This window comes from Protopterus annectens, chromosome 2.part2 (assembly GCF_019279795.1).
Source record: "Protopterus annectens isolate FY-2018-M chromosome 2.part2, PAN1.0, whole genome shotgun sequence".
NCBI classification, from domain to species: Eukaryota; Metazoa; Chordata; order Ceratodontiformes; family Protopteridae; genus Protopterus; species Protopterus annectens.
In genome coordinates, this window is record NC_056730.1 from 29770372 (window position 1) to 29786929 (window position 16558).

A 16558-nucleotide genomic window follows, 5' to 3' on the forward strand; every position below is an offset into this window, starting at 1 on the left:
GCCATCTGGGCAGTTGTATTTAAGCTTGCACCCAGGAATATTATCTCTTGAGAGGGCACTAGTTTTGATTTCTTTTCGTTTACTGTGTACCCTAGGCCAATTAGTAATCTTTTTACAAACGTCAAATGCTTTAGAAGGATGCATTTGTTCTCTGCTTGAATTGGGCAGTCGTCCAAGTAGGGATATATCTGAATTCCTCTTTGTCTGCAAAACGCAATTACTGGTGCCAGGCATTTTGTGAAGACCCTGGACGCAGTAGTTAAGCCACAGGGCAGTGCAGAGAATTGGTAATGCATTGAGCCAGCTATGAATCTGAGGTATCTTCTGCAAGACTGTCTGATTGGGACATGCAGGTATGCCTCTTTTAGGTCCAAAGTTACGAGCCAAGCCTTCTTGCCCAGCATGGGCAGTAGCTGCTGTAGAGTCACCATAATTTTGGAACTTCCAGGAACGTATTTAGTATAGACAGGTCCAGTATTGGTCTCCAGGTTTTGTCCTTTCTGGGTACTAGGAAAAGTCTGGAGTAAAATCCTTGCTCCTGCTCTTGTTGTGGTACTTGCTGAATGGCCCTCATGTCCATGAGGGCTGTAATTTGTTTTTGTCCCTCTGCCCATTGATTGTGTGGCAGGTCTGGCATACCTTTTGACCTTGGTAGAGTGTGAAAATGGAACCTGTAGCTTTGGGACACTATGTTCAGGACCCATTTGTCTTGGGTAACCATTTGCCAATTTGCTGAAAAAAGTGCTAGTTTTCCCCCTAAGGGGGCTGCCAAAAGAAAAGTGCTTGGATCTGGTAGAGGAAAGTCATTGGGACTGTTTCCTGTAAGGTTGTGATTTGTCTTCTCCACTTTTGGAGGTAGGAGCACCCCATTGTTTAGGCCTGTATGAGCCTTGGGGCTGAGATCTGCCTCTGGGACGCCTGTATCTGCCTCTTTGTGGTCTGTCTGACACTGGAAAGGACCAATTTTTAGAAGGCCAGTACCTGCTAAACCTGGGTGGCTGTACCTGTAAGAAATCCTTAACTGTTTGCATGGATTTTGCTTTATCCTCCATTTTTTCAACACCTCTTCTGCTTTAGTACTAACAAAGTATCATGCTGTAATGGTGCATCTAATAATTTTGTTTTAACATGATCAGGCAGATTCTGTTCCTTTAACCAAGCATGCCTTCTAATAACAGAACCTGTAACAGCGGCCCTGCAAGAGGCTTCCAGTGAATCATAACCACATTGCAAAGTATGCTTTCCCACTTGTTTAGCTGCATGCAATAAATCCTGCAATTCCTTGTTCTCTGAACATTCATTATTTGTCAACAATTTCTGTTTAAGCAATGACATTAAATATTGCTGATATTTAAGCATATGAAACTGAAAATTTAAAGCCCTTACAGCCAAGGTAGCAGAAGTGTAGACTTTTTTCCCCCATCTGTCTAGAGCCCTAGAATCCCCATCAGAGGGGACAGGGTTTTTTTTGCAGTGGAAGCTTTAACCCCTTTGGGACCCTGAGATATAGTTTCTGGGTCAGCAGCGGGGTTTTTATATAGGAATTTATGAGAATCCGGGACCCTGTAGTATCTGTCTGGCTTAGCGGGTACAGGGGGTAAAGAGTCAGGGGACAGGAAAATACATCTACAATGTCTAGAACAGGTGGAATAGTAAGGGGTCTGTGCTGAGGAAGTAGCAGAAAGTATCTGAGCCTTTTCTTAGATTCAGAATAATCTTGGCTCTCCCAGTGGAAATGCTCCCTCATGGTATGCAGGGTTTCCCCAAAAGAGTAATCCCTCAGGAGGAGAGGCTGAAGGAATGGATTCTTCAGCATCAGAATCCTCATAGGGAAGCATGGAATAATCTTGTTCAGAAGAGGAATCAGAGGAAACCGAAACCTGATCAGAAAAATCATACTCTGTCTCTTGCCTAGGCCTCTTATCAGGAGGGGGATGGGAGCCCCTGATCAAAGCCATTAGGTCTTCGGACATTTTGAACATCTGTTTTTTAGGCATGGAAGTCTGAGTAGGAGAATGCTGTACTTGTTTCTTTGTCTTTAGAGCTGCTTTAGTCTTTGAAGCTGAAGATGGCTTAATATATAGTTGTGTAGGTCTGAATACACCCTCAGAAGCAGATGCCTGCTCAGCGGCTCCGGACCCATCTGAGGGAATGATTTCCAAGTGTCCAATACCTTGAGTATCCAGAGGCCCAGTCCGCTCCACGTGGGAGTCAGAAGCGGCCTGTGGCTCTGAGGTAGCGAGCGCCAGGGGTGCGAAAGCACCTCACTGAGAACCGGCGACTGGCCTAGCAGAGGCCTCGTAGTCTGCTTTGGACCTCAGATGCTTATCCTTTTCCCTGTCCTTGCGTTTTTTGTAAACTCTGGTTGTCGGCTGTTCCGATGGCATTATGTAATTAAATCTTCGGCCAAAGTAATGAAATGCAAAATCGAACAGACGCTCAATAGTGCATTGGTTAAATCTAGCACAAAACCGACAGCTAGCAACATTGTGATCAGGACCTAGGCAAGGAATACAGTAAGAGTGAAAATCCTTATGAGGTATTTGCTTCCCACAAGAAATACAACTGTTAACTTTTTCTGACATCGGTCTGGAGCAAGAAAAAAGTTTCCCCAATGGGGTACTTAGCTTTAATGAAGACATTGGTTCTGAAATTCGGATTTGAAAATCTGAGGAGTCGGCCGACCGGCACTTGCGAACTGCTTTTGCTTCGGGCACCGCGCGGCAAGAAAGACTGAAGAAAATGGCGTCAACTGCATCTTTTATACCCCTGGCGCACTGACGTCAGGGAAGAGGACAGCAACCGACGCCAGACCTAGACTTTGGAATTCTGGCCGACTGAGGTTAGCCTGCCAGCAGGATAACCCAAGAGTAATGACTGCAACAGTGAAACACGATGAACATCCAACGGCGAGGTACGTCATGGTCTGGGCCTAAACAGGTGACACAGTAAGAATAGAAATCTCTGTGTGGTATTTGCTTTCCACAGGTGAGACAATTATTCATTTTTTCTGACATCGGTTAGAGCAAGAAAAAAGGATCCCCAACAGGGTACTTAGCTTTATAAGACTTCAGGATGAATCAATTTGGAAATGAAAACTCAGGTAGCGGCCAACCGGCACTCATGGGGACTGCATCGGCTTCAGGCTCCTCGGCAAGAAAGACTGATGTAATGGTGTCAGTTGCCCGTCTTTATACCCCTGACGACCTGACATCAGTCCTGGAGCGACGGCAACCAACGCAGAAATACTAAGTCTCTGGTATTCGGGCCGACTGAGGGCTACCTGCAGGCAGATAACCCAATTGTGATGACTGCAATAGTGAAACACGAAGAACATTGACCCCTATAAATTCCAGCTGTTGCATAGGTTGTAAGTTGGATTTCTCCCAATGTACAGTGATGCCTAGGGACTCTGCTAGTGAAAGTGTGTAATGGAGGGCCATGGTCAGAAAACGCTTGGTGGGGGCGGAAAGGAGCCAATCGTCTAAATATGGAAACACCTGGAATCCTTGAAGTCTCAGATGAGCTGTCACCACTGCTAGACATTTTGTGTACACCAAGACAAAGGTGGAGATTCAGACTTTTTGGAAGGGAAAAGGGACCGTCAGGGTGGGCGGGTGGTGGGAGAAACAAGGATCCTTAAATAAACAGCAATTCTAACTTGGAGTGTCCTTAGTTTATTAAGGAGTCCTGAATTGCTTTTGGAACCTCCTTGCCATTTCTTCTTAAAAGCCTGTTCACCTGCATTTTGCCAAAAATAGATGAGGGGTTAGAGAATCCCTTAGAAAATATGCAAAAGGGGAGCTGGAATATCTTAAGAGATTCCCTATATCAGCATACCCCTTTCATCAGATGTTTTGACAATCTCTACAGCAGAGGATCCAAAAACTAAATCTCTACCAAAGAAAATTCAAAATCTCATTTTTTCCATCATTTAGGAGGTTCTAAGAATGCAGCCAGGCAAGCATTCTCAAAACAGAAGCAGTGGTCATAGCCCTGGAAGTAGTATCAACTGAGTCACACACACTCAATAAACAAGGAATGTGAGTCGTACAATGGAATAAAATAATACGTGCTCACCATAACTTTGAATCTGTGCTGTCTGTTTTCGTCCTTCCTCAAATAACAGGCCTTGGATCCACCATCACTTCATTAAACTTTAGGCTCCATAGCTCAAGCACCTCCCTTTACCCATAATCCTCATATCTTTAGTTACCCCAGATCAAGTTTGTCCTATATTTTGTTAATCCAAGGGCGTCAAAGGACAAGCAACCACTAACATATCTTGAAACAAGTGATACACCAACTACAATACAAAGACAGAGGAGGAGTTCACGCAGCCAGACTGACAGGAAATACCCCTCAGGACAGAGCGGGAAGTCAAAGGATGAAAACAGAAAACACAGATCCAGAGTTATGGTGAGTACATAAAATAGACAAAGTTATCTGCTCCTCAACTGATGGGACACAGTCCCCAGCTAGACTAACGCTGGGTGGTCTTCAAGGAAGAACATTCAGGAGTGCAATGGAGCCAAATGCCCTATTCCTCCTAGATAATACGTCCAATTTGTAAATGAGTTATAAAAGTATGAGCAGTGGACCATGTATCAGCTGTAAAAAAGTGTCATCTGTAGAGGCTCTGGAGAAAAAGGTAGTTGATATGCCCATAGATCTGGTGGAATGTGCCTTAGGTGGTTTGGGCAATACCAATCCTTTATTCTTATAGACAAAAGCAAAGCAATCAGTGCGCCACCTAGCAAGGTTACTTTAGATACTGCTTTGCCCAACTTAGCTTTGAAAAAAACCAAACAACTAATCCGATTTTATAAAATCTTTAGTTTTGAATATAGAACCTAAGTTGTCTATTAACATCTAACAGGTGCAGCATGTATTCTCTCCCATTGGAAAAAAATTAAAAAGAAAAAACTGTACACTGAAGTACTAGTTAATATTCATCTCTGACGCTACCTTAAGCAGAAAGGAAGAGTTGGTGCAAAAGGATACTCTGTGGCTGGGAAGAAAGTGCCTGGAGTTTTGATACCCATCTAGCTGAAGTAATGGTGACCAGGAAAAGAGTCTTCCATGACCCTTCCCCTACATAAAAGTCATTGTCTTTGGTTAAAGACTTTTGTGTAGAGTCGAAATCCTTTCACATATTAGTTTCTGAAGGGGCCCTCCAGTGGGAGGTTCTAGGGAGGACTCGGAAGTGCCAGCAGAGTTCTGAATGAAGACTGCATCCACGCTTGATTGGACCAGCTGTCCCAATGGGAAAGGATAAAAAAAACTCAGTATCCACAGTAGACAGTTGAGGACAGGGTGGACGGGGGGGGGGCAAGAATGTATTGTCCACAGAAGTGGAAAACGCTCTGTCCACTACCTCAAAGAGAGAAGCTATGAGGGAACAAAGTCGCGCTCTGACAGGATTGTTAGACTCCTGCACAAGATGGAACACAATCTTCCTAGGCTCCTGCCTCGATACAGGGGTTGGAGCCATGCTGTCTAGTGCAGAGGCTCTGAAAGAAGGGATGGCTCTGAAAATATCATAGTCTAACTCAATCCCCTAGATCTGTCGCTGTTGCTACGGCTCCAAAAACCTTCGGGATCCAATAGAGTCAGAGCTGTTCAGGTCAGAGAAGCTGTCCCAGTAGAAGGCCAAGCCTTCAGATCTGACCCAGACAAGCTTTGAAGTCTCAGGTCTACACCTCCAAACCCACTGGATAGACTGGAGGAGACACTGTGTAGATTCAGACGGTTACTAGGCTAATGACACAAGGGACTTTTCTAAACCTAGCCAAGTTTTCCTTAACGAATAATGGTGTCTTGCATTCAAACAGGACATTAAGGTCTGGCATTTATCAGCTACCTCTGTCCACAAGGGACATTGGTGCCAGGCCTGGTGTAAATTGCCTATTCCTCATCCACTTGTACAGATTTATAGACCTATATAAGCTTGTACTGGAGATAGCAGCATGGATCCACTGGGAGATTGAGACTGAATAACTCCCAAATTAATCTGGATTCAAAGAAAATTTCTCATCATTCTGTCCACATCAGCTTCTGATAGGCTCCTAGATGACATAAGGGAGGAAGAGATCGAGGGTGGACAGGATACCGTTGGAGGAGTGTTCTACAAAAATAGTGAGTGCATCCTCAAAGTCACTGGCCCTGGAGAGAAATTAAATCTAGCCTGAGGGGACTAATTTGGCTAAGGTCGGATCCGAGGTTGTAGCTGGATCCGAAGATTGTGCCTTTGTCATGGGTAAAGCCTGAAGAGACTGTTGTAGCCTAAGTTTATGAATTTTTGGGGGTGGAGCCAAGGCAAAAGAAAACTAACGAGAATGATTGAAAAACACTTTATGGACTCTACCTCTGCGAGCTGCCTCTCCCAAAGGCTTCCTAGAGGAGGATGGAGCTCCACAAGTTCAGATAAGACTGAAGAAAGTAATCCTTTAAAAATTCGCTAATTTTTAAACTCCACTAGAATCCTACGGTTAAAGCCAGCACATACTTCACAGTTGGTCAACAAGTGACCTGCGCCATGGCAGTATAGGCACTCAGAATGAGCATCTGAGTTTGGGATCTTGTGCCTGCATAAAGAGCACTTTTCGAATCCAGTTGGTTTATCTGACATAATGGCAACGGTGACCAGATCCAAACACTGGAGCAGCAAACGAGATCTGAGGTAACTAAGGAGAGGGGTACAGGTAAGGAGAGGAGCTTGAGCTACAGAGTCTAAAGTCTAACAAATTGAACAAGGATGGTAGTGACATCAGTTCAATTATTTAAAGCAGATTTTACCTTACAAGAATAAACTGCAGGCAAACATCCCTCATGCTGTCACAATTAGTTATAATATACTAACATAGGAGGCTGACAACTCAAAACTCTGAAAAGCAAAGTTGCAGGAAAAAAACTTTTCTCATGCTTATCAATAAATCTTTATATCTTTGTCAGAGAGAGCAGGATTGGAATTAGCCAAATACTTAGCCGAAAACTACAGATGCTGGGTCAGGTTTGGGATGCATGTAAAAAAAGAAAAAAAAAAAAGACTGAGGACATTCACACATTCTGCCTTTTCAGGGGCAGGAAGCTGACTATCAGGAAAACTGCAGGCAGCGATATGTAGATCCTCCAGAGCTGAGAGAACTGGGGGAAATAGGTGAAAGTTCTGGAAATTCCTTCTGTGACAGCTCACATTATTTTCTGAGGGACTGAGAAAACTCTCTAAACATTGACACATTGCGGAAATGGTCTCAAAGAAAGAGAAACCCCTACAGAAAAATCAGAAACAGCTCTCTCCAGAGTCTGAATTAGAAAACTGAGGATAAAACCCTTATCGGCCCCCTTCACCATCATCATCAGATTCAGACTCTAATATCTTCAGCAAAAGATCCTTTTTTTCTTTTACCAGAAAACACCTTACAAAAAGGATCAGTGGCCTGAATTAAACCATTACCAGATCCAGTAAATTACTCCTAAGGGAATTTGAGGAACAGATGATGCGTGTTATTTCTTTGACAGGAAAATGGGGTCCAACCATATTATTAATGGCAAGAGCAACCTCCACAGCAATGAGCACAACATTCTGGCAAGAGGAAAGCCTTCCCTGCTCCCTCTCCCAGGACCAACAAGAGTGGCTCTCCCTTGCACAATGAGTGGACCCCCAACAGCAAAACAAAATATGGTGAACCCTTGGTCCACAGCAGCTGCAGGTGATACACCAGAGGGATCCAGGGTAAAAAAATGAGTGGTCTGAGAACAGGCTATGGCCACAGCTGAATTACCCACCTGCAGCTGAGACCAGCTGCGAGCCTGCTGTGGTAGCAAAGGCTGTTTGCTTACCTTTTTCTTTTATTGTGGCTAATGAAGGACCAAACGTGGGACCAGTAGTTTGTTCTGTGGTCAACCCAAAATGATGTCTCTTTTTCAGGGGAAAACAAGCAGCAAAAGCTGGTAAAAAAGTCACTTCTTTCACACAGAAACGCAGTGAAAAGCACTTTAAAAAACACCTTGCCAGCCCCAAAAAAGTTATTTCTCCACAGAAAGAGAGAGAGTTTTCAATTAAATTAAATAATTTTTAGACTGACAGGATAAAGGTGCGCTCCCATTTACAAGTGCAGTTAAGCCTCATGACACTCCATTAAAACACAAACTCCCAGCTTAAAAACAACTTTCCTAAACAGGAAGACAATATTTTAATGTGGAAGGTTCCCCCCAAAGGGAGATTATCTGCCCAGCAAAGGAACAGCAAAAGCCAACTATTGATACTCGAAAGCCCACAGAGAAGTGCTCTCTTTAATGGCAGAAAAGTTCTGAGGAGCTTGGCTCCCAAAAGTGCCTTTTTAGTCAGCTCTGCTCAGGCTGACTAATAGTTTGGAAGCTGGTCTGCTGTTATACACTTGCTAGGATACAACCAATACAGGTAAGGCTACTGTAGCAACGATCAATATAACAAACAATCATAATTTACATAAAATAAGTTCATGCACACTTACTTCCTGTTTTGGCTTGCTCCAGCTGCAGGATTGCCATCAGTAATGGGCCAAGCATGCGGTGACATGGTTGAAGCTGATGAATTGCCTGCACTTAGCAAAGCTCTACAATGGCAAAACAAAATGTCTAATTATACATTTTCCACAAAAACAAATTATGTCATTTAGGTACGCTTATAAAAACTGACTGATGCATCAGAACTTAACACTGCACAATAGTCCTTTTAAAGAGTTAACCAGAAAAGCATTCAAATGTTTCTCCTGCCACCATCACAGCTTTTATAACAATACAAAAATGCAGTTGGTTAACAACCAAAATTGAGCACTTATAATGTCAAATGACCTAGCATTGCAGCAAAAGATTTATTTATTTTATTTTATTTTACATTTGTTAACCGGGCTAGTCCAACTGGATACATGTCCATTTTCAGTGGAGGCCCGAGGGAGAAAACACCTAGTAGTGCATTTAAAGTTAGGCATTTTTGTTTTAATTGTAGGCAGTCAGGGAGAACTTTGCTTCTACTAGGAATACATATTTTGAGTAATATTTAAAGCTCATAAGAATAGTAGAATAGGTTGTAAGAAAGTAAAAGTAGGAATAGTTTGTTGTATACAGCTCACTTGGGGGAATAGCTTTTATAATAAAGAGAATAAAAAGGGGATAAAAGCGAGGGGTCCAAGAATAGAGCCTTGAGGTTTTCAAGAGGTGGTGGAGGAAGTTCTGTTATTGTTATCCTTCCCCTGTTGCCTGTTTCTGTTATAGGTGAATTAGTGAGTTTCAGGATTGATATTTGTTAAAGGAGCAGAGGAAAGTTCCATTTTTGCCGGGAGGAGGGGGGAAGGACCATGTCAAAGGCTTTGGACAGATCGATAAAGAGAAACAGAAGATAGAATATTATTGTTGACTTTTGTTTTTATAAAGTGACAAGGAGAAAGCGTGAGAGTGGTGGTATAATGAAAGTTAAAGGTCTTCGTATATGGTGTGAGTAAGAATGTTATTTTAGTTGGAATGATTCATTAGTTGGTAGTGAGTACAATTATTCATTATTTTTCATTAGGACAGGAGGTTATAGTAGGTGTGGAGTGTAATGATTTTTCAGATGGTTCCTATGGTATGTTCAGTGTGAGTTGTGAGATTAAGTCAGGAGGGGCTAAGGGTTCCTAGTCCTTTTATTCTGTTGAGAGGAATATGGAGGAGATTGGTCAGCCTTAAAGCAGTTTTTTGGAGGAATTTTGGAAGGAAGTTGGTCAAAGCAGGTATAAGAGATGAGTTAGTTTTTGGAGAAGTTTTGGCTGTTGGATGCAAGATGGAAGAGTTTAGAATTAGAAATGGAAGGTTGGGATGCAAGAGAGGGGATAGGGAAATTGTTGATGGGCAGGTTGAGGCCAGTGAATATATAGGGGAATGAGAAATTTAGGGAGGACCCAGAGTATTAGGGGAAGGTAGGTGAAGAGGTAGTTTCAAGTCTAAGTAGAATAGAAGTGAATTTCAAGTTTTTGGTAATTTGTATGGTTATTTGTAAGTCATAGTAGTTTTCTGTCAGAAAGATTTTCTTAGTCAGAAACTGAAGCTTTTTGGTAGGTCTTTGGGGTGTTTGAGATTTGCTGGATCTGTTTTTTTTACAGAGTTTTAGTTAGGTCAGTACTTTTTGGATTGTCAGCAGTAGATTTTAGTTTGCAGTGTGATAGTTTGACCTGATAGTTCGTTTTGCGCATGATTGTGCATTTTTTATTAAACATTGTATTGCTAAGGGAGATAAAAATTGGGTTTGAAGTTTTTGGTAGGCTTCCAGTTATGAAGATGTAGTATAGGTTTCCAGTTACATATTTAAGTTATTTATTTCTAAATAAGATAGAGTTATTATGTTCTGTGTTCTTCTTTCTTTGATAGGCTGATATAGAGTGAGTTTTAATGTTTATCATCAAAGTGCAAAGTTGATATTGTATATGTGTAAGGTGGGTTTCTGCCTGTAATCCATGTTTAAGGGTGTTTTAAGTTCAATTAAGTGTTAATCCTAGTTGTTTATTTGTTTGTTTGTGTGTGGGAAGTTGATATTAATAACAGAGAGTGGTAGTTAGAGAGGAATAAGTCCCCAGTCGTTTAGAGTTAGTCCCAGGCAGATAGTTTCTTGTGGGTAGGAAGATGAAGCCCAGCTAAGGACAAGCTATAATTAAGGAGTTCAGGACAGTTTCCAGATAGTAGAGATATAGATAGGATGGCTTTATTTGTTTAGTTGTAGTTTGTTTTAGGACAGTTTCGTCAGTCTTAGGAGGAGTATGAGGGACTCAAACTAGGATAAGTAAATTTCTAAGGCAGACCCTCTAGATTCTGTTACCCCACCTTGCGGGTATTATGTTGTAGCTCAGAATGTAGTAACCAGAATGTGATTTTGGTTTTGGTTTAGTGTTCAGTTTAACAAAAGGGTTTTAAACATAGGATGTCAGCGTTAATAGGGAGTTGAAGGAGTGAGCTTAATGGTGAAGGGATTGTTAACAGGTCTGATAAGGGTAAAGGTGAGTGAGTAGAAGGTTGTCCTTGGAAGAATGGAATTGATGAGTTAGGGTTGGTAGGTGATGAGGAAATAATAGGGGTCAAGGGTCCTGGGTTAAATAATACTAGACCACTCTAGAGTAGTGTTATTTTGGAAGTTTTAGGTGGTTGGTAGTGTTTACAGTAAATTTTTTAGTTTTCTTATAAGTTATTTTTATTAAGATAAGAATGAGAGGTTCAGTGAGTGGAGTAAGAGGTAGCAGTATTTAGAGAATGTACAATAGTATGTAGAATGTATTTGAGGCTGTTAAAATTTGTTTGAAATCTTTGGTTGAATAATTTGAAAGGATTACTTTTTAAAGATAAAGAGTGAGGAGATAGAGGTAGTGAGAGTACTAGAAGAGATAGATAGGTAAGTAGAGTAGCTTTAGGGGATGTTGTTTTTACATATATATATTGGATGCCATTGTATAAGTTTTAGAGGGGATGTGAGAGAGGGATAAAAGAGAACCACCAGGCCCAGATAGGATATAAGTATAGTAGAAAATTAGTGTATGTGGAAATAGGAGCCAAGTATTTAGTCAAGGAGGAGAGAGAGAGGAGAAGAGGGGGAGGGAAGGAAAGGTAGACTAGGGAGGAAGAGATTTACTAAATTAGGACAGACAAAGGGATAGGTGTGTTGTTGTATAGGTGTGTGGTAAGTGAAGTATAAGGTAGAGCAGGTGGGTGGTGGGTGGGGGGGTAGGGGAGTGGAGAGGCGGAAGAGAACAGAAAACAGAGAGAGTAGAGTGAGCTAATCAGTTCAGCAGAGGAAATAGATTATATTTTAAATTTAAATTTTTCAAAGAAAATTACCAATTCAGAAAACATACAGAGGCTAATAGGAGCTACAGTGTTAGTAGCAAGCTTATGTACACATTAAGGGTGGAATAACCACTTTATCTTTAAATCCTATCTACAGCTTTAAATCCTATCTACACCTGTGGAATTCATTCAGTCACAGATTCAACAGTCTTGGAAATAATACATCATTAGATTAAGAAGGTTAATAGAGAACAACACTAAAGTGAAGTGGGTGAAGTGCTAGTTTTATAATCAAAAGGTTCTGAGTTCAAGTCTTGCTCTGATAGTACATACCTATGTGTCAGATTCAAGCAGTCAGAAAAAAATTGTGTTGAAGATGACATACTGGGAAAGGAAAGGTGTTTACCTCACAGCCAAGTACAGAGGTTGATTCTCACCAATGGAAATTGGTAAGGCTTAAAGCAGCCTACAACGGCAGCTAGCCTAGAACTTAACTATTCACTATTTAGAGTCACAGTGGAGCTGAAGGCTAAACTGCACTTGGCAGGCACAAGATAGTGCATTAAAACTCCCTCCTTCAACAGTCAGCTTTTGAGTCTTACATAACAGTTTACAATATGAGTGAAAACAGTTTCCTTAAACTTGTCTAATGTATGAGCACCAGTCTGACTGATAACTGTATGCGCACCAGTCTGAATGATAACACTGTCCTAAGTACAAAAAAAAGAAAGTATAAAACCTTCACACTCAAGCAAGTGATGTAACAATATGACTGCAGTGTTAAAAATAATGTCACACAATTCAAGAGCTGCACAAAATATATGAAGTAGTAACACCTGCAATATACTACAGCAAAACACAAAGGTAATACCCACAAATAGATATCTGATAGAATAGCTCTTCAAAACAAAAGCCAGTAAGAATGCTCTCAGATACATAACCAGATGATAAAAACTGCTAAGAAACTGCTCTCAGCTAAAGACAGCCATGCCAACATCACAGCAAAATGTCAGCTTGCAACACAACTTGCTATCCTAACTAACTCAGTGAGTACTCTACTATTCAGGTCCCCAACTCATGCCACAAAACAGAAAGAAAAGTTTCAGAAGGAAATGAGGTGAGTTTAGTAGCGAATGAAGAGAGATGGAGCTGTAAACAATAAAACTGGCAACCCCAATTCACACAACAGACCAAGATAGATAAAATCAAGCAGAGGGCAGGTAGAAGTAAGCAGAAGACCTTGGCAACCCATCTTTTTTCCCCAAACATCTTTACTAAATGCACACACATGACAAAGGCAATCTTAAATATATATAAATGAAAAACACAAATCTATTTAACTGCAAACAGTTTACATCAGACTCCACTGGAACAATGTAGCTGTAAACATCATATTTCACATATGAACCATCCAGCCATTGTCAGTTAAGCATTATATAGCTCATTCAAATCCTCACTCTTAAACCTCATTCCTGCTCTGCATATATTGTTCCCACAATTCCCATTTTATCCTATGTAGTTTGCTCCTTCCCTTTTCTAAAGATCCCAATTCCAGTTGCTTCATCTCTGTCACTATATTCACTACCTGTAGTAAAACTGGTCCAAACTTTGATTTCCATTTTCTAGTAACTGCATTTCTGGCAACCGCCATAATTAAACTCAGCAAGGCTTTACTATGTCTAAGCAATTCTGATTCTGTAGCATAACTCAAAATCTCACCAAGCATCTGCAGGGAATCCCAAGAGTCTGCCAGCTCATCACACTTCCAAAAAATATGTTCCCAGCTACCTCTTTCTAACCTGTCACACCTCCAACATTTGCTATCCACCTGAGGAAAAATTCTTTGGAGTCTACCTGGGGTATAAAAATACCTATGTAAACACTTCCAGGCAAAGATCCTACATTTTCTACACTTTGTTACATATTTGGGAGATGTACATATATCCCCCATTGTCTTTTTGAATTGCTTATCCAGTCTCTATTCCCAATCCTTTCTAAGCTCCTCTGACTGATTCTTATAATTATCTTGCAACATTTTATATGCTTTAATTATTCCTTTTTTAATGGCAGTGTCTCTTCTAGATTCTATTAAAAACTGGTCTTTCATTTAGGAGCCCCCCTATTTCTCTTTGCCTATACTCAGATATCAATCCTTGATAGAGAAGGCAATCTCTAACCTGCAGTCCAAATAAACTTTTGGCCTCTTCTCATTCTATTACCTTTGCCTTTCTGGACATTTGCTTCCAATACCTTGGTTCCTTTGCCAGTTTTCTCCAATAAATTCCAGCCCACTCTTGCCTATTATCTGCATCTCTGACCACAGTGAACCCTATCAGCAAAATCTCTTTTCTCCATTCTCGTGCTGGTTAGGTTAGAATACTCCCTGCTATTTTATGAATACAACACTCTGTATGACTTTGGTTGTTCTCTATAAGAGTCTGCATCCAAAATCACAATCTCTCCTTAATTCTTGAGCTTCCTCCCTGTGTCAATATCATTCCTTTCAACTTTGAATTATAGTTTTTTGCTTGTGCTATGTATAAGAGCCTGTATTATTCTAAAATACCCCCTTCAAATTAAGCAATCCTAGTCCACCTTGTTCTATTGGTAGAATAGGCTTATCCCACTTGACCCTTGTTGTCTTCCCTTCCCAGATAAAACCCTTCAACTCTTTTATTTGCTATCCACAACTTCTCCTCTGGTTGATGAAAGTATGCCTGACCTGTGTATAAGACTAAAAGGACTAAAAGCATTTTAATGACTTGTACCTTAGTATCCAAATCAATATAACAAAACTTTGTTTCTCAATGTTTGTATTATCTACTGTTTAGTCTTTTCCCACATATCCTTAGCTGCCACCACAGAGTCATTTCTAATCCATACTTCTAAATAATTCATTTTATCATGTCCCCATAAATATGGATATTGTTGGACCAATTTGTTGTGGGTACTTAATTTATCGCTATTGCCTTTGTTTTAGCTTTACTAACTTTCTATCCTGAGAAGATTTGAAATGGTCTTAAAATGTTCCACAACACTGTAATGTCCCTTTCTGGTTTTGTCATGTATAAAATAATATCTGCATATAGAGCCAGCGTCTCCTGACTACCATACCAATTACATCCTTGAATTTCTGAGTCTCTTATTTTCTTTGGTAATGGTTCTAAATATACTGCAAACAACAAGGGGGAAAGCAGATAACCCTGCCTGATTCCTCTACTCAAGCAGAAATTATCGGCGAGGACCCCACTCACTTTAATTCACACCTCAGATCCCTCATATATTCTTCTAACTAACCTTATAATTGTAATCAGGGAAAGCAAATGTTTCCATTGCCCTGCTCATGAAATCCCAGTCTACTCTGCCAAATGCTTTCTCTGCATCAAGACCCACCAATAAAAGTGGTACTTTCTTACATTCTGCTTCACTCTGGATCATCAATGTTCTGTTAATATGGTCAAATGTTTGCCTCCCCTCCACAAAACCACACTGATCCATATCTATCAATTTTGGTACCACTTTTGCCATTCCTTTAGCAAAATTTAGTATTGAAATGGGCCTGTATGAAGCTGGATCCGGTGGATCTTTACCCTCTTTAGGTATTACCATTACCTTCTTCCAGGATGCTGGTACTTCTCCTCCTCTTAAAATACTGTTAAACAAAAATACTGTTAAACAAAATCTTCCAGATCTTTGTCAGTTTTTTCCATTCCAATCTTCCACAAGAATACCATCTATTCCCGGGGACCTTCCTGCAAATTGGTTATACATAGGATAGGAAGGGATGAGATAAAAATGGCTAACTGTTAGTAATTCAGCCTCATCTACCTCTAACTTTGGCATATTTAATTCTTATAGGTTCATAGGTGTGTACTACGCTAATGGCCCTGGGGCCTTTACAAGCCTAGCCATCGGATTACCCTGGCATCATGCCACCCAACCTTAGTTCCTAGTGCCTCTGTCGAGCAGAGCCACTGAGTTATCCCCGGGGTGAATTTTCTATTTCCTATCCACTCATCAAGATTTCTCTCGAGGGTCAGCGAGGTGCTCTGCTTGACATGTATGGGAAGTCTATTCCATATATGGGCAGTCTCTGGATTATGGACCTGTCCCTCCAGTACGTTCTGTTGATTGTGGTAATGAGGTTGAGGTCTCTGGAGCGTGTGGTGCGGAGGGATTGGGATTTCTTTAGATGTAGCATAGGCAATATGAGACGGAGAATAGCTGCAGTTTTTTTGAGTCTGTCCACACAGGACAAATGTTTAAGGCCTGGGATCGTCTTTGTGAGGTACTTTTACTGCCTCTCCAGTTGTTGCGGGTGTCTAGAGAGGTACATGCCAAATGCAGCACTGCACTCGATGACTGGCCTAATGAAGGAAGAGTAGAGGGAGACAATGACCTCTTTCTTCGTGGATGCAAAACCCTTAATAATGAGATGTGCCACACAGAAGGACCTTCTGACCTCAGTGGTGATTTGGTGATCAAAAGAGAAGTTGCTGTCAACCTGTGTTCCCAGATCTCCTATAACGCCTTCTGTGTTCAGTGGACTACCATCAATGTGGTAATTCATGGGAAACAGGTTTTTCCCAAACGGGATGACGACACTTTTTTTGGCATTGAGCTTAAGACCATGGTTCTGACACCAGTCATTAGTTTCAGTGAGGCCATTTTGTAGGATGTCAACATCACTTGGGGAGTTAAAACCTTCCAACTTACAAATGTCTGCAAACTTGGTCAGCCAGAGTCCCTTTGTGTTGGCCTGGACTTCAGA

The 16558-nt window shown here is 41.1% G+C and overlaps 1 protein-coding gene across 4 annotated transcripts in view; it reads right to left on the reverse strand.

Moving 5' to 3' along the window:
- Positions 1 to 16558, reverse strand: part of TENT2 (terminal nucleotidyltransferase 2) — a 1237070-nt gene that overhangs the window by 1055060 nt on the left and 165452 nt on the right. For all 4 annotated transcript variants that reach the window (XM_044063713.1, XM_044063711.1, XM_044063715.1 and 1 more), the window contains one exon: positions 8496 to 8597. In XM_044063713.1, the coding sequence (XP_043919648.1) occupies positions 8496 to 8560 (65 nt within the window). In that variant the 5' untranslated portion in view covers positions 8561 to 8597. The remainder of the gene's footprint in view (positions 1 to 8495; positions 8598 to 16558) is intronic.